The sequence below is a fragment of the Ictalurus punctatus genome, chromosome 22, assembly GCF_001660625.3.
Source record: "Ictalurus punctatus breed USDA103 chromosome 22, Coco_2.0, whole genome shotgun sequence".
Taxonomy (NCBI): Eukaryota; Metazoa; Chordata; class Actinopteri; order Siluriformes; family Ictaluridae; genus Ictalurus; species Ictalurus punctatus.
In genome coordinates, this window is record NC_030437.2 from 13527516 (window position 1) to 13548395 (window position 20880).

The window sequence follows — 20880 nt, forward strand, 5'->3', positions numbered from 1 at the left end:
AGGGCTCATTTACCACCAAGTATCACTGCGAAAGAAGGTGCAAAACAATTTAGTGCAACTGAAACGTCAAGTAGTTTTCTTGCAAAAACGCATTAAAAACTTTGAGAAAAGTTGCAGAAAAATCAAGAATTTTTGGCCGCAACAATCACAAAAAAAAAAACTATCCAAAAAAAAATCCTGTATGGACTCGTCATTACTACTTTAAGGAAAACTGTAAACCAATTCTAATGTTCTTAATTGTATATGTGTAATATCTTGTTTAAATGACATACAGTAAATACTCATTAATAAATAGCTGAAATGGATGAAAGTTAAATGAAACATCTGCAATTTTCTGTGTGCTAACACTAAATGTGTAGATGAGGGCATGAAATCCGTGTCCCCGAGCTCAACTCAAAATCATGACAGAAACAAATGAGTGTGATGCAGGTCCAATGAACAAATGACACAAATGACAAGGACACAGAGGGCCAAATGGTCATGTATGAACCAGCATCTGCAGCTCAGGGAAATCCTGCAATCAGTCATGTGATCGATGTAATCTCTTTTCCACCATCACCATCACCACTCTTCCATCCACAGCATTGCTCACAAATCTAAACTCAACAAATCTTTGCTCTGGAAAACTCCAGCTCCCACTGCTTCTGACTCCTATTTATGAAATTTCCATGATTACAAAAGCCAAAGAAGTTAGCATGCAAGTGATTACTGCACATACTGTACACAGAAGGGGGAAAATGCGTTTCTCTGGTGCACACACGAAGAACACTCATTTTTCTTCATGGAAGGAAGGAAACTTGCTGGACTTGCTTTGCATCACTCATGGATCAACTCTGCATGCACTTCCATCACGGAAATAGAAAGCTACAGAAGCAATTTCCTAGACTAGAGAATGACAAGAGTGCGGAGGTGTCAGGTAGATGAGATATGTCGTGCTAGGACCTGATGACCTGACAGTGTGCTCACCTCTGCTCTGCCCTGCTGTGAAAGCTTCACACTGTCATGATGTGACAAGACACTAACAGCAGCACTTTGTAGCAGGTGATAAAGAGGACAGAGGTAGGGGGCAAATTGGTGCTTTTTATAGTATATAGATAGTATTCAAATGATGTCACAGCTCTAGCCATAGTCATATTGTTAATGAGCCAGACAAAATAGTTTGTCTAATGTCAGAAAAAGGATTTAATAATAATAATAATAATAATAATAATAATAATAACAACATATTCATATCTGGCCTTGGGTTAGTGTACATACTGATGCTTCAATAGACCCGATGTTCAAATGTAGACCTAATGCTGCTGTAAATCACTACATGACCATTCTATAAGCCATGTCGTTTGAAGTATAGTTAAATCTAAATTGAATTGTAGTTTATTTACAGTAGTGGCTCATACTGGTGATTGTTTGATTTATTTATTGTTTTATATTTTGTTATATCGCATAATTTCTTGTAGTTATTATTAGACTGCTCCCTGGGATTAATCCGAATCTCAATAACTCAAAAATCTTTAAATAACATCAAGATAATATTCGGTTGGTGGAAAGTTAATTTATAAAAAGGTCTATAGCTCTAACAAATAGACAAAATAAACAATGTTTATGAAGTTATAAATCTACTCAGAGTGTCTGTGGATTTCACTGTTAAAGGAGTCGCTGGCAGCAAAAAAAAACCCCCTCTGATTTAGAGAACAAATCATTTAATTGATATGACTGTGATATGATATGACTTAACCTTTGGTATAGATGAATTGGACTGGAAAGACAAACAAACTATTGTATACACCTGCTGTGCTTTGTAAAAAGAGAACAAATTAGGAAAGGAGGCAGCCCCCTTGTGGCTGATTGGGTTTATATAAAAGTCTCAGGCTTGGTGTTCATACAAAGCTGCACCGTATGATCAAAAAAATAAATTCCATATGGCAACGAGTGGGATGAGATAGAGAAAGAGAAAGAGAAATCACAAGAGGAAAGCTAAATTCAATCTTTTTGGCAAACTCCTTAGCACTAATCCTTTCACTTTCCCTTTCACCCTGGTAAGATCCTCTCTGATTAGCTTGCTGTGGGAGAGTGACACGTCCCTCTTCTGATACCTAGAGCCTGATGCTTATCCATTTTCAAACACAGGAGACACTGGCCTGAGCTTTCATTCCTGAATAATGAGAAATAAAGAAGACAGCTGCCATCAAGAAGGAGTTTGTCCAGATTAAACTGTGAAGACAAACCAGAGCTTTCAAACCATTTTTCATAACCTTTTTACTCATCTTTATTAAGTATGCCACTCATTCTGTAGCTGACTATATAATATATTTAGTTATTCTTTACACTTTCTACCTTTACTTTTCAGCATTGCTCAATTACCAGAAGACATTCAATATTGCTGTCATATTACCCTGAAGTCACATATCTATCACTAACATGAAAATTGCTTCAGATAAGATATTTAAAGTCAATTAACAGCTTTAAACGGGGGCAAAAAGAGATAAGAGCTTCAAAGGCCTTTCATCTGAAATTTTCAGTGACAACCAGACCTGGTGCATGAAAATCGCATGAAATATCCAACAGAATGCACTTGGAAATTGCTGCGTAGCACACAGGATAAGAATGATAGCCCGACACTCACCGGCCACTTTAATAGGAAAACCTGTACCTCTGCTCATTCATGCTATTATACAAAAAGCCAACCATGTAGCAGCACAAAGCATGAAAAGAGCTTCAGTTAATGTTCACATTAAACATCGAAACAGGGAAAATGTGACCTCAGTGATTTTGACTGTGGGCTGTTTTGAGTATTTCAGAAACTGTTGATCTTCTGGGATTTTCACGCACAACAGAAATGTCTTGTTGATGAGAGAGGTCAGAGGAAAATGACCAGACAGATTTGAGCTGACAGGAAGCTTATGGTAATGCAAACAACCACTCTTTACACCCATGATAAGCAGAACAGCATCTAAGAAGGCACAACATGCCAGACCTTGAGGTGGATGGGCTATAACAGGATCTGATCTCAGACGACAGTGGGCACAGGCTCACGTAAACTGGACAGATGAAGATTTCACCTGTTCTTTTTCCAGTCTTCAACTATCCTGTTTGTTTTTGTTTTTTTGGATGTGCTGCTACCACATGATTGGTCATCTGGACAATTGCATGATTGAGCAGGTACAGGTGTTCCTATTTAAGTAGCAGGTGAGTGCACTGTAATATCTTAGGGTTACCTGTGCATAAATATTTCCAAGCATTCGAGCATGTGTTAACCTGGACAATAATTTGAAATATTTAACACTTCTCACTTGTATAAGAGATGTATTATCCTAAACTACCTCAACAGCATGCTACTATAAGCATGCCTTAAACTGACTTCTTCCAAATTCTTACACGCTCATCAGAAATACTCTTTATTTTAGCCCAGGTAATGTTTGTTTCTCAATAACCTATATTATCTCTCTAAGGACATTTTCACACCTGGCTCGTTTGGACCGTTTGTTTCAGAACCTGGTGCGTTTGCTCCCTTGGTTTAGACATACATGAACACGGCAATCACGCTCGGATCCGCACCAAAACACGATTGCCATGTTCATATATGTCTAAACGAACCAAACCAAGGGAGAAAACGCAAGTGCAAACGAACTGTGCAAACAAACTCTGGAGCGGTTCGTTTGTGGTGAGAAAGCAATCCGACCCAACGGACCAATGAACCAACCTGTATAGCAATGCTTAATGGGAAGCGTATTACGTAAAAAACGTGTTTGTTTTGCTAATAACTCGTAACATAAAACATAGTTTAACTTGGAACAAATACGAGGTAAAATGCCTCATTGAAATTTGGTCTGACGAACATATTTCTGAAAAACTTTCAGAAAAGCATAAAAACATTGAGGTTTACAAAGTGTTTAGCGAGTGTCTCAATGAGATGGGCTTTAATTTATATGTGGAATATAGAAATTAGATAAATTACAATAACTACAGCTAAAAAGAAAGTCACAATAAGCTCGCGGAGCTGCTGTCTATCAAAATACACTTTTTTTTTGTTTCTGTGTTCTTTTTCCAACAAGTAAACTGACATACTTTGTCATAACCAAAGTTATACATTTGTATTCAACTTTCATTCCCAAAGCTGGAGGATAAGCTATTGATTGGAAAGGTCAGTGAAGTTGCATCAGTCTGCACTAAAGTCAATACTGAAATAGTCTTTTGCCACTTGCAATGGCACTCTCTTATCTGACACAGTATTCCATATATTCTGTCAGATTATGTTCCCCATGAAATTATTTAAAGTGAACCTAATCATCATATCCAAATTCTTACACTGAACTGATTCATATACTAATTGTATTTCTAAACTGTTATAACAATGGTATAATGACATTATAAAACTATTCGTGAGAAAATGTTGCAAAGTACCACAATGCCCATGACTTTTTTAGTGGCTAGCTCAAGTATAAGGGTGAAATAGAGACTTATCTGATCATGTATTAATGTAATCACCCAAAATTCCGTTACAGACTGTAATATTTTGGTTGAACCTAACCTTAAAAGTCTTGCACTCAATATATTAAAGGTCATGCGCAACCAGTCATGTGCCAGCAGTGCATTTCTCTGTTCAGCAAGCTGCTTTTATTCTCTGGAGGCTTCTGTTCAGTGTGAAAATTCATGGCTCATGACTACAAAAAGATTATGATAATCAGAAAGCAGGCAAAGTCAAATGAAACTCCACGAGAGCTTCTATACTACCGTTACTGCTCCTAAAAACTTTTTGCTAGCGATCACGTCATCACAAAATAGTGGAAGAACTGCAAGGTAGCATATGGTAGCATAAGTTCACCAGTTACATATGGACCTGTGGCTCTCTGAATCCTGAAAAACCTCCGGGGTTCCTTGTCATTCAGAACCAGTGAAAATCCAGTTTGAACTTAGCGAGAAGGTTCCAGGAGCAAATGGCTGTATGAGAGTGGTATCACACATGCAACTAGTGTTTTGTTGCATGTGTTGCAAGTAAGAACAGAATAGTCCTGTAGTTCTACAGCACAAGAGTTGCAATTTAAAGTAGTCAGAGATATATAACAAAGAATAGAATTTAGGGATGTCACAATACCAAAAATCTAGTAGTCGGTACCGATACCGCCAAAAGTACACGATACTCGATAACATATTCGATACCACGGTGTGGTATAAAAATAAAATGTAAAAAATAAAATAAAAATACTCTCCTGGAGGACATCCTCCTCTGGCTGATACTGGCAAAGAAAGAGAGAGGGGGAGAGGGGTATTTTAGTTATCAAACACTGTCTGACAATGAGTCTCCGGAGGTGCACTCCTAAACGTGTGCGCGCACACACACACACACACACACACACACACACACACACACCTTATACTCTGAACACAAGCATTAGATTAAATTCACTGATATGGTGGCAGGCCAAAACGATTTATTAAAAGCATGAACGTTTGAATAATAATTAGTGACATTAGGCTACATTTAGCTGACAGGACACGCTGAATGGCGATGCACGGTGGCCCATTCGGAGGTAGTTTATAACACTGCAATGCATTAGCGTCGTATATATATATATATATATACATACATATATATATATATATATATATATATATATATATATATATATATATATACATACATATATATATATATATATATATATATATATATACATACATATATATATATATATATATACATACATATATATATATATATATACATACATATATATATATATATATATACATACATATATATATATATATATATATATATATATATATATATATATATAATTTAAAATTTAGTAGTTTTTAAAGAAAAATATATTGGATAGTTGTTAATATCAGCTGATACTCAATGTTTCAGTATCAGTATTAAAAGAAAAAGTAATATTGTGCCATCTCTACCCACAATACAATAACGGAACAAACGTGTTTATGTGTATTATATGCATGCATGAGTGTAAAACGTAGAAATGGCGCTAACCTTCAATAATGATAAATTACAGGACTAAAGGACAGAATTATAAAGAGGACTAGAAATATTCTTCTTTATGTGTATGGGCGTGTGTGTGTCGATGATGCAGAACAGACCCCTGGTGGGTGCCAAACGAAAGACTGCAGGGTGTTAATGAGGACAGAACCAGAGCCAAAGCCATATCCAAACTCTACATGGTCCTGCTGTTCTGCCCTGTGTCCATCTATCAGCGGTGTCCAATCCACTGCTGACGGGATGAAACACGCAGGCACATGCAACATTATTAGGTCAGGAGGTTTTACAAGTGCTTCATTATGATCAACAGATTAAAGAAAAATTAATCTTTTTGTTACCTAAGTTTGGGTTTGATGAAGTATTTAAAAGAGTAATGGGGGCATGAAACATGGCAAGAACAACTGAAAACCTGTCAACAGTAAAGGTTAAAAACACCCTGTGTAACGTGATTAGTTTCATTTATCAGATTAGAATTAACTGTCCGAGAGAGAAAAGCAGACAGAAAGCGAGAGGGGAGGGCATGTTTCCATCTAATTATTTAAAAAAATTGTGAAACATTTCAAAGACAAAAATATATGCTGAATTCCAATCAGCTATGTGTGACTGTAAGTAACTGTCAAGGTGATCATTGCTGTAGAAGTACTGACATATTCAGTAAATTCTGTGTAAAAATATAAAGCCTTATACCAAAGAAGAAAGTAATAGAGCGATACTGAATAGTCATGAGACAGGCATGAGACAGGCATGGCAGAATCACAGGGATCCGACTTGTACACATCCAACTGGAATTTTCTCTTATATAACATCCCAATCTCTCAGCAGAACTGTGCAGCAATTATTTATTTGCTCACTTTAGCCATGGTTAGAGATGGATTAGGACCATCAACGTCACACTGAAATGATTTAATACTGGAAGCTACAGCTCTGTGATTTGGTTGATGGAAGGTCTCATCCAGGGGATTAGAGGGGAAACAGAGTAGACCAGGGTCAGAACTGAACATGAACACACAAACCAGAGGTGAGTACAGGATAACACTCAAGCCCACAGCTGAGATGGGATGAAGAATGTTCCTCACATGGTGGCACACATAAACGTTATGAAATGAAGGAAAAAATGTTAGTTGTGATGTAGGCCTACATTTTAAACTTCTGAAGAAAATGCCAATCTAGGCTGAACTTGTCAAAGTATGCTCATTTTTAATTTACATTAATGGCATTTGACAGATGACCTTATACAGAACAACATTTATCTAATTTATACAAGTAAGCAGTTGAGGGTTAAGGACATTGCTCAAGGGCCCAACAATCACAGCTTGGCAGTGCTGGGATTTGACCTCACAACCTTCTGAGCAGTAGTCCAAGGTCTTAAATTGCACCTATTATGGTTTTTAAAATATTACCTTTCATGTAGTGTGTTATAGAGCTGTTTGTGAATGTAAAAAGCCTGCAAAGTTTCAAAACGGAGTTATTGACTCCCAAAAGAAGAAACCGATTCTGAACAACTGAATCGAGTCGTTAGTGATTCCAGATTTTACTTCCTGTACTAAACTACATAGGTTTGTAACAAAAAGCCCTGCCTCTGGTCTTCATCGGTTGCTCACGAACATATGGAGCTGAAACTCGTTACGACAGTGGGCCTTTACTTTTTGAAACTCACTGACAGCGGTAGACCAATCACAACAGACTGGGACATCTGACCAATCAGAGCAGAGTATGCTCTCTGAAAGGAGGAGTTTACAATTAATTCTTTAGAATGGATCATTGAACGAGTCGTTTGTGAATCTGGAGGAAAAAAGGTAATGCTGCAATTTAAATTATGAGCACATTAAAGTGTTTTTTGACCTTGGATGCATATAAATCTATTGTATGAGACCTCTAAAACAAAATTAGGCACTTTCAAAACCATAATAGGTGCGCTTTAACCACTGACCTACCTAGGCCTGTTTTCATCAAGTCAAATTCAAAGTAAGACCAGGGAGTTTGGGCTACATTATCAAACCACTTATTTTCTATGTGGAATAGGACTGCGAATTAAATGTAGAAACATTTTTATATAAAGACTTGCCTTTTATGTGCTATCCTAAAATAAAACAAACGAAATTAGCGACACACCAATCTGATAGTGTGTACCTGTATCGTGTCCAATAGTAGCCTGAAATGTTGGATTGCTCTCAGACAGCAACTGAAATAATATGATCCTCCTGTGTATTTTATACACGTAACACAAACACTCGAAGCGACTTGTGATCTGCTGTTTCACAAAACGTGACAACAGAAGCTTGCAGACTACCAACTGATACTCAGTGCTCTAATATTGAAATTGTACCTAAAATGTCAAATGTGGGATTGATGCATTCCTCATTAAACAAAATGACAGCTACTTTTTTGTTGTTGTTGTTTTTTTGTTTGTTTGTTTTTTGTTTTGTTTTTTTTTTTGGGGGGGGGGGGGGGGGTATTCCTACCTCACAGCTCCAGGGTTCCTGACTCAATCCTGAGCTCAGGTTACTCTCTGTGTGTAATTTCACACCTTCTCCGTGTGTTTGTGTGGGTTTCCTTAGGGTTCTCTGGTTTCTTCCTACCTCCCAAAAACATGGGGAGGTGGATTGGCTATGAAATATCCACAGGAGGGGGAGTGTGTGTGTGTGTGTGTGTGTGTGTGTGTGTGTGTGTGTGTGTGTATGTTTTGCCCTGTGATGCACTGGTGTCCTATCCAGGATTTATTCCTGTCTCTTGCCCAGTAGGTATATGCTCAGGGTAGATGTATGGATGAATGAATGAATGAATGAACAAATTAATGAATGAGTGAACTGATGAATGAATGAGTGAGTGGATGAATGAGTGAATGAACAAGTGAATGAATGAGTGAATGGACGAGTGAGTGAATGAGTGAGTGAATGGGCGAGTGAATGGGTGAATGAGTGAGTGAATGAATGAGTGAATGAATGAGTGAGTGAGTGAATGAGTGAATGAACGAGTGAGTGAATGGGCAAGTGAATGGGTGAATGAATGAGTGAATGGGTGAATGAGTGAGTGAGTGAATGAGTGGGCGAGTGAATGGGTGAGTGAATGAGTGAGTGAATGAGTGAGTGAATGAGTGAGTGAATGAATGAATGAGTGAATGGGTGAATGAGTGAGTGAATGAATGAGTGAGTGAATGAAAGAGTGAATGGTTGAATGAATGGTTGAATGAATGGATGAATGAATGCATGCATGCATGAATGACAGATAGTTTCTCTGCAAATAATCCTAGCAAAAAAAAAAATCCTGGTTCTCAAGGAAGAGAGCTGAGAAATGCTCAGCACAGTTGAAGTGACACACCGGCCCAAATACTGACCAGCTTCTTAATGCAGTGCTGAATACTTACTGTGAATATTTCATTATCACACGCTCATAACGTTTGTCCTGAGAGACTAAAATCCTCTTGACCGTTCTCAATATTTCAGGGCTGCGCGCCACACGCAAACTTGGTTAGCTAATGTTGCCTCAGTTAATTAGAGGCTAAAACTATAGGCTAGGTTTTATCTGCTCTTACCTCAAACACAGGAGAGGTGCCTTTCTCTGGCAGAGTACACGCCAGCAGTTCTGCGAAAAACTTGGCCATAAAAGTGTGTGTGTGTGTGTGTGTGTGTGTGTGTGTGTGTGTGTGTGTGTGTGTGTGTGTGTTAATTCTCTGCGTCCCGAAGCTCACAGGTAGTCTTTGGTTTCTCCGCCGGTTCTCTGTAGTTTCTCTGAAGATTAATTATTTGTATCCCGACTGTGTTCAGCATCAGCAGCATTCCTCTCACCATTTAAAATATATATTTTTATATATACTGTACAAACGGGAAACGGAATCAAAACAATCCTGAGAGCCGTTTGTGAAAATGTCCGTTGGACAAAGGCTAATTGAATAAACCGTTAGAGTGAGCGCGTGCAGCTCTGTTTGTGTGTGCTTGCGCGCGTATGTGTGTGTGTGTGTGTGTGTGCGCGCGCGCGCGACGAGGGGGCGGAGCTAGAGACAGTGAAGTGACTAGAGTCATCTCCAAGGGGAAAAAAAATAAACAGACATAGTTTAACAATAACAGCTTGAGTTTATTTTCGCCTTAATTTCACACTGATAGCACACTGGAGTGCTGTTATCATAACACAGCTGACACTAGATCTCGGTAGTCCAGTTCTTCACATCTTGAAGAAAAACTTCACCTTGAAACACATGAAATATTTTTTTTAGATTGAAATATTTATTCTGTACTTAGTGATTGTGGTAATAATTTGTTGGTTGGTGCTGTATTTTTGTTATTCCTGTGAAAACTTAGTAGTTGTCTGTCTCACTGATGTCACAGGGTAGTCTGGAGCCTCAAGGAGCTTGGGGCACAAGGAGGATGACATCCTGGATGGGGTACGAACCCATCACAGTGTACAATCCCACACACGTTCACACACACACTACGGACAATATGGAAATGCCAATCATCCTACAACACAAGAATATACAAGGTGGAGAATATGCAAACTCCACACGCACAAAGCAGGATTCAAACCACCAATCCTTGAAGTGTGAGGTAGGCGTGCTAACCACTAAGCCACCATGCCCCCTGTTCGATGACATGTTCACAAGAAATGCAAGATAGAAGTACACTGGCCTCCAACACAGCTATACAACACAGTTGCACTGAGTTATGGCAGAGACTCTGCTTGGCTAGTTACAAGATGACAGTCACAATGGCATTGACGGCAGGATTAGCATGCAAGCTGAAGCTTTGGAACCTGATCAGTCTGAGCAGAGTGTATAGATGAAGAAGTGAGAGAGCTGGACTGATTACAGGACTAAAGGATTGCTGCATTAGGTAGATATGAAGCAAAGGCTAATTCCCACTGACACCACTATCAGCAGGTAGTACAACAGCATTGTGGGTAATGTAGGAAACTTTAAACCAAACTGAAAAGAGACCAACACGAGACCAAGATTAAACTAAAATAAAGTCAACTCAGAATTTCATTCCAAAATAAAGTTTGGACACCACTGATAATCACATATTAATTATTAAGATTAATGTGCAAGTTTTTCCAAGCAGAAGTAGGGCATCAGGATGAATCAGGCAGGTCCTGAGCTGTCACAGGAGTAGAAATGTGTTTTTTTGTTGTTGTTTTTTGTGTTTTTTTTAAATGGATAAACTAATTATCTCTTGCCAATACTACAACATCTAAATCGTTTCATGGGATTCAGGCTTTTGACACTGATCCCGGTGCATAGACACTGGTGATCGGGCTTATTTATGGTCAAAGAATCACTTTTTAATTCAATTCCCTGTTCACACAGCACCTTATCACCAGAGTCAGGTCCATCCTGTGTGTATCATGACCTTTCAGGATTCACCACATCATGGCACACAGATGGGCAGAGATAGTCTGATGGCATAATCTGTCTCATGGGTTATAGCTTTACGGATTACCATTCATTCTCTCCCTTTCTAATAAATAGCACAGACCCATAGGGAATTTGCTCTGCTGTCATTTTGTATTGCAGTTAGGGATTGTTAAGGCGCTGAGTTATTGATCAGAAGGTTGTGGGTTCAAATCCCAGCACCAGTGAGCTACTGCTGTTGAACCCTTGATCAAGGCCATTGACTTCATCTGCTCCAGGGCTGCTGTATTATGGCTGACCCCAACTTCCTAACAAGGTGAAAAATGTGAATAAAAGAATTTCACTGTAATGTAAATTACAGTAAGTGTCTAGATGAATGGAGAGCTTGAAGAAAGGAAGGACATCCAAACAATGAGTACCTAATTGCTGTCATTGTTAAAATTGAGTACATTAGCAGCTACTTTTATCCAGAGCAACTTACAAAATATACAAGCAGTTGAAGGCGTAGTGATACAAATGATCTAGCAAACCTGCAAAGACAAAGCAAACTTGAAGAACAAAAGACAAATGATTATTTGTGCAAGTGTTAGAGTGGTCTAGCTGTTATCAAAAGACAATTTCAAACTTAAGTGCATAATACAAAAGGTAATCAGTATTGAAAGGACGGTTTTAAACCTAAGTGCATAAGTAATAGAAAAGGCGATTAGTGCCTAGAAAGCAAGGTGTTTTTTCTAGGTACTACAAAACCATTTTGGCATTGTGCTGCAATTGTAAAATACAATCCACATAGCTCATAGATATTTTTCTTTCCAGGTTCTTTGATTGCCAAACAGGAGGGAAAAAAATTGCCAAGATAACACAATTCTGAGCAGCATTTTCAATATCTGATCAGTGGTGGTCCTGTGATTGTCTCTTTCCATTGATGGATGGGGTGGAGGAAGCTGACAATGTGCTGTGAGAGGCAGGACACATCCATGAGTCCATGAATCCATGAATCACAATCCATAGTCCATGAGTCCATAGCAAGGGTCAAAATACAGTTAAGCAGAGTTAACTATGGATAATCAATAATCAATGTCAAAAAAGAAAATAGGTCAAAACCAGGATGTACAATGACATAAAATTTGGAAAACAAGGCAATTTGCACAGTACTATCAGCAACACTTCACAACAAACACTGACTACATTTACATGCACGTCAAATTCCATTTAAGGTCTATATTCGGGTTGCAGCAATATTTCTGTATACATGGTTGTTGTATGTATGCCTGAGTTACTATTCCTAAATATCTAGCCTACAGCTAAGCATCTGTTAGCACCCACAATTCCTTGTGGACTGAGCATGCGCATATATCTCCTTTCAGTGGATTTTCTGAATAAGGTGTTTACATGCAACAAATTTGCGATTAAAACAGGCATATTCCAGGGGTGGGAATCAGAATATTGTCTCAATCAGAATCGGTCAATCGGACTGTGGCACTTACAAGACTCAATACTATTAGAATACTGCCTATTGATGTGCATGTATACACAGTCAATGACACACAGAAGATAAAAGAAGGCACACTAATCCAGAACCAAACACAGAACAGGTAACCACAATTGGGTAACAGACCAATGACAGGATTGTGAGAGAGACAGAACAGAAAACCAAAACAGAAATGGCAACACAAAGGGAGAGACTGTGACAGGTCGGTTTACCTATTAAGCTGGCAGCAAAGTGAAGTATACTCTCGTATTACCCAAAGGCTTAAAATTAGCCCCAAAATATAAAATATTTTAATATAGCATTAGTTATTGTACGTAATACAAATATAACAAATAGAGCTGAAGTAGGTGTAGGTAATACATTCTCCCGCAATATTTATAAGACCCACCAAGTTAAGGAAGCATCAAACAAATGTCTTACTGCCAGATGGAATGTGTGCTCAGTGCACTACATGGATCTGAAAGCAGAGCTTACACTGACATCCCTGTGTTTCAGTAGGGCTTGGTTAGGGACTGACCTGATTGAGAAAGGTGTGCCACAGCTTTTCATGTGCAGGTTGCCTGCTGTTCCACCGGCTGCCACACTCTAATTACACACGTACACACACCTAAAAACTCCAGTTGTAAAGCTTTAGCACATACAGAATGCATTTCTGGATTACCAAATATGAATGATAAAACTGTTGGTAAAATAATCTGGATGGAGCAATCACACCACTTTCAGTGTGCATGAGATGCATGAGATGAGTTCCATCGACAGCATGAGATGAGTTCCATATGGTTTCGCAGTGGTTGGGTGCTGTGTACCAGGCTTCAAGACATCACAGAGTGATCGCCTACTGGGAAATCTCTTTAGGGAAAGAACGAGAACGCAGGAAAACAGGAAGTAAAAGATGGTTTGGGGATTTTTTTTTTTTTTAATGCATGAGGTTGTGGTCAAGTGCACATAGCACGAAAAACTATTCAAGTGCAATATTATAGACATAAACTCAGCTATTCATTTGTTCTACAAAGACTCCTGTGCATTCAGCTCGTTCTTTTCTTACTCTGTGGCCATGTACAAAACTGGCGCTCATTCAGGGTCATAAAGCCCAGAGAAACAAGGCCGCACTGCATCAGGAGCCCTCCATGATTTATCCTCCCGGCAGCTAACAGAGTCAGGACCAGCCCATTAGGAAATGAGCCCTAACTCACAGTGACAGTCATATTCTCTCTCTTGGCTCTCTTTGGGATGGAGCAATGCAGTTGGGAGGCTCTTAGATTTGGGAAAGTGTTCTTATATGACTTCCAAGTCTACTTATGGGTTTCTGGCTGCTTCAGAGGGGCAGGTGGTTGAAAAGGCTGTGCTGTTGTGTGTCATCTTTGTGTGGGTGTTAAAGTGGGGTAATTGAGATTTCGTGTAATCCTGTTTTTAATTTTTTAAGGGTTTTTTTTTTCTAGAAGTGATTTTTTTGCTATTTCTTTATTTTTACATGAGTGCATGAGTGCTAGTTCAAGTGGTGTGTGTGTGTGTGTTAGGTGGGTGAGGCTGCCATAAAATAAGGGTAAAGAAAAAAACACCATTAATATTAATAGAGTGAAAAAAACCCTGCACTCCAAACCGCAGACTAAAATAACTTGCACACACAGCAGCTAGCATCTGCACTGCACCTCCTTTTAATTTAATAATTTAGCAACTCAGGATCCTAATCATCCGCATCTACTATCTTCACCATGTTATTTCATGGCGTACACCCCACAAAAGAAGTTGTATTTTTGCTTTGTGAATGTCACTTTGGTCAAGTATTGCTTTAATACATCATGTGACCTCTATGTCATAGCCATATGGATGTAATATGATGTCCAACTATTCATTGCCCAAAGTACACAAACTAATACATTAGCATGTGTCATGCTGTTGTTTCTTACATCACTGGATAAATGAAGAAATAGTAGTATCTAGATCCAACTTAAAAGGTTTTGAAAAGTCAGAAGGTGCACGTGGAGGAGTATTACAAAGCAAAGCTTTGACACTATCAAATGCATGTTGACAAGGCAAAACACACAGACGGGCTTAATAGGGATGTAAGGAGAGCCATAACGTCAGAATTTTTATTTTATTTTACAAAAACTGCAGTAGTAATCTGACATACCATGGAATTATTGTAACTCACACCCAAGTAGAAGGGATTGGAAAATTTATGATGGCCATGACCTTTTCTTCCACAGAACAAACATGCCCTCATCCTACTTATTACTTACTTAAATGGACAAAAGTTTGTGGACACCTGTCCATCACACCCATATGTAGACCTTCCCCAAAAATTTGCCCAAAATTTGTAATCACACAATTGTATAAAATATCTTTGTATTCTGTAGCATTATTTTTCTTTCACTTTAACTAAGAGGCCCAAACCTGTTCCAGCATGTGCACAATGCAAGCTCCATAAAGACATGGTTTGCCAAGGTTGTTTTGGAACAACTTAAGTATCCTACACAGAGCCCTGACCGCAACCCCACTGAATATACCTTTGGGAAGTACTGGAATGCCAAATGCATCCCAAGCCCTTCTAGTGGAAAGCCTTCCCAAAACAGTAGAGGTTATTATAATAGCAACGTTATTATATAAATGGGAATAAATGTGGAAAAGGATGTTCAAAAAGCACAGATGGGTGTGATGGTCAAGTGTCCACAAACTTTTGCCCATATTGTGTACTAAGATAAATTGTTGTAGCTTTTACAAACTCTAAATCCAACACTTTGCTAAATCCAAGGGTCAAGGAAGCTTTTCTCAACCTCTCATAAACTGTGCATAATAGCTCAACATGACTGGGCCAGTCCACAGAAAAAAAAGACAACGTCATCCAGGTAAGCAGAGCTATTAAATACAGCAGCCAAGACTAGGCTTATGAACCATCAAAAAATGTAGATGGGGCATTCTTCAAGCCAAAAGGCATTGCTATATATTGCAGGTAGCTGTCAGGTGTGACAAAAGCTGACACTTCAGAAGCATTAAATTGCCTTTAATAAGAGTATTTCATTTTGTGGTTGCTAGATATGTATTTGTATTTGTTTCATATATTTTTTTCCTGAACATCTAGATTTGGCACCTTCCATCATTCTAACCCTCTGTATACCTTGATTTTTTTTGACCATGTGTTTATTCCAAGCAGCAAGGCTATTTGTGTATGGTGCAAGTAGGTTTCTGATTGTCCTCTCTATAAAGAGAGAGATGGTTTATTACTATGGTAAAACCATGGTTCATTTTCCTTAAGGGCTGTGTCGATGCTGTCAAAAAATGCGATGATGCATACCTTCATGACAGTTTGAACAAACCTTTGAAGATTACAAACACTATGACTTATTCAACAATGAACTGTGATGGTAGTAAATACCACTGGAGTCTGGTTAGCTAACTTATCTAAATTTCATTCATTGCCACGTCCACTGTTGTGCCTATTAATGTTTAAGTATCTTAGCCCACTGAATACTAATTCCTTTCTCTTGCTTCATTGCTTATATATAGCCTTTTAAAACTGCCACAAAAGATCTAAGCCCTGACTACTTCAAACAGCTGAGGAAACAGAGAAGGCTCATTCATTCTACTCAGGTTTGGGGTAATTACATGGCTGTTACTTAGATCCAGGATGAGCTGATGCTTGGTGTCATTCTGAGATACTCTGGAGACCGAAACCTTCTGCTCCTCAGTTCTATTATCATTATGGAGTCAGTGTGTCCCAGACATGTTGCGTTAGTGGATTAATTTTGCAGTATGTTTTATTCGGATAAATAGCAGTATCTGAGGAAGAAGTTTTTTGACATCAGAATGGTGAGAGAGAGAGAGAGAGAGAGAGAGAGAGAGAGAGAGAGAATCACATTATCAATCAGAAAATTCCCGCACCAGCACTTGCTCATAGGAATACTGCAGCGCCCATGGACTGGACTACGCTAAAGGGAGGACTTTTATTAAAGAATGAAAGGGACTTCCCTGGTTTCATTTCATCACACTGCCAAGAGGAAGCTGAAAACTATCACAACACCCACAAGAGAAAAACCCTTAAACATCTCAGAAAAAAACATGGAATTAGATCTTAAATTGAAAAAAAAAACCCAGTTCATTTCCTAGTTCCACGTAAATCATTTAAATAGAAATAGGTTAAAAAGAAGAAGAAGAAAAAAAAACACAGAAACTAGCATCGAATAACATACCAGTCACTTGAAATATCCCCACACTGATTTTCTTCCCAATTTGGTCACCTGCCAATTCCCACTCATCAGCCACCTCTCCCCATCATACTATAGCTACCAACCGGGAGGGGGGGGGGGGGGGGGGGGTGTTGAAGGCTAACATGAGCTTCCTCCAAGATGCATGAAGCCAGCCAAATGCATCTTCATGAACTGATGCTCCTGCTGCATCCAAGGGCAGCGTAACACTTGGAGGAAAGCATTATATACCCTCTTCCACATACACGACTTCACTTCTATGTTGTGTTAGTTGGAAGCTTTTGTTTGAATTATTTAATATGATCTGATGTTTTAACTTTTTTTTATTATTTATTTTATGTAATTTTTTCATGTTATGTCACTTCTGGATTCTTTAGGTTTCCAGATTTAATCTTTCGTTCTGAGAGTGTAGGGTTCACAGAATCATTAGCGGTTCCCTTAGTGGGAGAAATCAAGACCGTTTTAGTACAATTGCAAGAACTATTTCCATAGAGTGCACCAAGATCAGCTTGAATGGAAGTTAAAATACTAGAACTCGTAAAGGCTTGTTGAGAAATCTATGAACAACTCTACAATGATGGGTGTTCCTCTTGCAAAACCCCCTAGAAGCCCTTTAATGAAGAATTTAATCCCCACCAAGTCACTATAAACAATGCTTTTTTCTTCCACAAACTTATTTTCAAGTTCTTCTGCACTCCACTAGACTCTGTCTGATTGCATGTAATCATTCTCTGCTGTTTATTTTAACAGATTTTCTTCTCATGCTGATGCAGCTCACGTTACCTGACTTCTCCTTGATTTACTACTTATGCTAATGCAGCTCATGTTCCTTGACGATCATCTCGACCTCCTCTCCTCTCCTCTGCTGCTCACACCATGTAAGGATTAAAGAGCAATTAAGAGCCACTCTGCAAGTTATAGATTAGGAGGAAAGGAAGTCAATGTGGTGCTGACCTATGTCTGCAGTGTTGGGCTGGAGCAGCAGGCTGAGATCTGATCTACCAAAGATTAGATAGTGATTGGTACCTGGTAGAAATTGGGAATTCACCTTGTGGCTAAATTTATGCTGACATACAGTAAGTTTGAAGAGAGAATTGAGAATAGGTGTTGAACTCGTTGAACTCATTGCCAGAGTCCAGGGCAGTTTTGTGATTTTCCTGCTATAGACTGCTTATTCCGACCTCTATTTAATTACCAAGTTCAATAATGATACATTACAGTGAAATTATTTTCTTCGCCTACCCCAGCATGTCAGGAGGTTGGGGCCAGAGCGCAGGGTCAGCCATGATACAGTGTCCCTGGAGCAGAGAGGGTTAAGGGCCTTGCTCGAGGGCTCAACAGTGGCACCTTAGCAGTGCTGGGGCTTGAACCTCCGACCTTCCGAGCAATAACCCAGAGCCTTAACCGCCAAAAGCCACGACTGCCAACCCACGGCTCTTCACACCATGCCTTAGATGATTAGAAATCGAGTCTGTGAATGTTACACATTTAATACTTATAATTATTTACATCACAGAACTGTTGTATTATTGAATTTGATTAGTCAGAAAGTGTTAATTTTCTATAACAGCAGCTCTGACAGTAGAACCAGCTGTAATTCAAATCACAGGATTATATATTAATGCCATCATTGTAATACTTTATAGTTTACATAGTAACGATTCATTCTTAGGGACAAGATATATAACATTTACAACTTGTTAGTAACATCTTGTAATTCCCTGCCTACAAGCAGTAAAATCCAGCACCTCAACTTGTTTTTTTCCCCCACTTCGCACATCAAACGTATCAAGGTGGGAGATGATGTTATTACAACACTTACAAATTACCACTTACAACGCTTCATAAACCTGTCCCTTTAAGTGCTCCACCATGAGAAAGTCTTCAGGATGGACGGACGCTGTGGTTTCTTGGTAACATAAGACGCATTATTAAATCAAAGACAAAGGCAGAGAATGATAACGTAAGTGACATTAAATGCAACTATAAACAGTTAAAATGCATGATGTTTTAAAAAAATAAAATTCTAAATAAAAAAAAAAACAATTGTTGACAAATTACTGTAGTATAAAAGGAATAGAACACTTTGCTGTACTACAAATGCCCTTGTTTTATTAACAGTTGTTGTTAGGAAACTAGATTTTGGAGTGTTTTATTCCTTACATGCTTATAATTATAATTTCTTGAGATGAATCTCAAGTTTTTTCTATTCTTTAGTTTTGACTTTGCCTCCTCTAATGGGAAGGTATAACTGATTTTACGGAGTACATCACATCCTAAAATTAGTCATGCTTTAACTCGCACTGCAGTTCAGCTGAATCTACTTGAATTACAGCTTGGTGTAGTATATCAGCACTAACATTAACATTATGGCATTTGGCAGATCCCCAAGACTCTAAATTCAAATGTACTGTCTCACCTACACTACCTGTCAAAAGTTTGGAGACACTCGACTGAAATATTTCTCATGATCTTAAAAACCTTTTGGTCTGAAGGTATGAGATTAAATGTTTGAAATCAGTGTTGTAGACAAAAATATAATTGTGCCAACATTTTCATTACTTTCATTAGAAAACTAACATTTTATTTAAAAAAATAATAATAATTTAATGGATGACTTTTAGCAAAATATTCTGAAAAGCAGCCAATAAGAGTCCAGCATAGGAACTCCTTTAATATTGTTTAAAAAGCATCTCAGGGAAATTCCTCAAGAAATCGGTAGAGAAAACGCCAAGAATACATTTCTGGAAATTCTAGTCAAAAATGGTGTACACTTTGAAGATGCTAAAATGTTAAATTATTTTGATTTATTTTGGATTTTTTTTTTTATCACATCATAATTCCCATAGTTCCATTTGTGTTACTCCAGAGTTTTGATAACTTTATTCTTCTAAAATGCGGGGGGGGGGGGGGGGGGGGGGGGGAGAGATAAAAATAAAGAATGAGTGTGTCTAAACTTTTGTGTCTAGACAAATTTCTTAGAGCAGTTGATTAGTATTGACACGCCACACACTTACAATTCAATTGACCTCCATCAGGAATCATTTTGCACACAGCTACGGCAAACTCACTCATCGATATTAAACTCAGGAGTGAAGGAAAGTGCATTGTCAGCAACGAATAAATAACATCCAGAAAGTTCTGGGGTGTCAGACGAGGACACTGCGCTTTAGCCGAGTTCTGTTTCCATACAATGCAGATGCTGACACTTGTCATGCCATGCTGTTTGCCAATACATTTTTAATGGGGTAATGAACAAAATTGATGATGCTCATTTCACAATAGGACATACAGTTATTACGATATTATTTTATCCTTCACATCTCTTTAGAGGTCAGACATGCTCTCACACTTTTGAAAAAAAAAAAGTTATTGATTATGCAATAACTAAAAGCTCCCATAGGTGGGTTCAGGTTGAGATCTAGTGACTGTGGAGCCCAGACGTAGGATATGATTTATATCATTGTTCTTCTCATCAAACAATTCAGTGAGACCTATGGATGGAGGCGGAGTCATCCCATCAGAATAGAAATGCTTTATCATAGAATAAAGGTGATCAATCAGAAGAACTCTGTATTGATTGCAGAGATGCTTCCCTCTAAGGGGACAGCAAAATAAATCCTGTATAACATAACAGAGCCACCAGGTTTGCTTTAATTGAATCCGTCTGTATGCAAATTAAGTAAAAACCTATCAATTGAGCCAACGTGCCGTGATTTTCTGTGGGTTCGGCGCGCCCTCTAGTGGCTAGTGGAAATAATGACAGGTGTCTTGGGACAATCTAGCGTCTGCGCATGCTCAAACCTCACACAGCCTGCTTCATTCTCCTTTATTCCAAAACTAAACT

General features: G+C 38.5%; 1 protein-coding gene across 2 annotated transcripts in view; it reads right to left on the reverse strand.

Moving 5' to 3' along the window:
* Nucleotides 1-9886, reverse strand: part of rasgef1ba (RasGEF domain family, member 1Ba) — a 65405-nt gene extending 55519 nt beyond the window's left edge. Inside the window, exon 1 of one of the 2 annotated variants that reach the window (XR_006980890.2) lies at nucleotides 9531-9886. Coding sequence is in view for 1 of the 2 variants with exons in the window: in XM_017452330.3 (XP_017307819.1) it covers nucleotides 9531-9599 (69 nt within the window). In the remaining variant the exon portion in view is untranslated. The remainder of the gene's footprint in view (nucleotides 1-9530) is intronic. The other variant, XM_017452330.3, reaches the window with a different exon arrangement.
* Between the last annotated feature and the right edge of the window lie 10994 nt (nucleotides 9887-20880).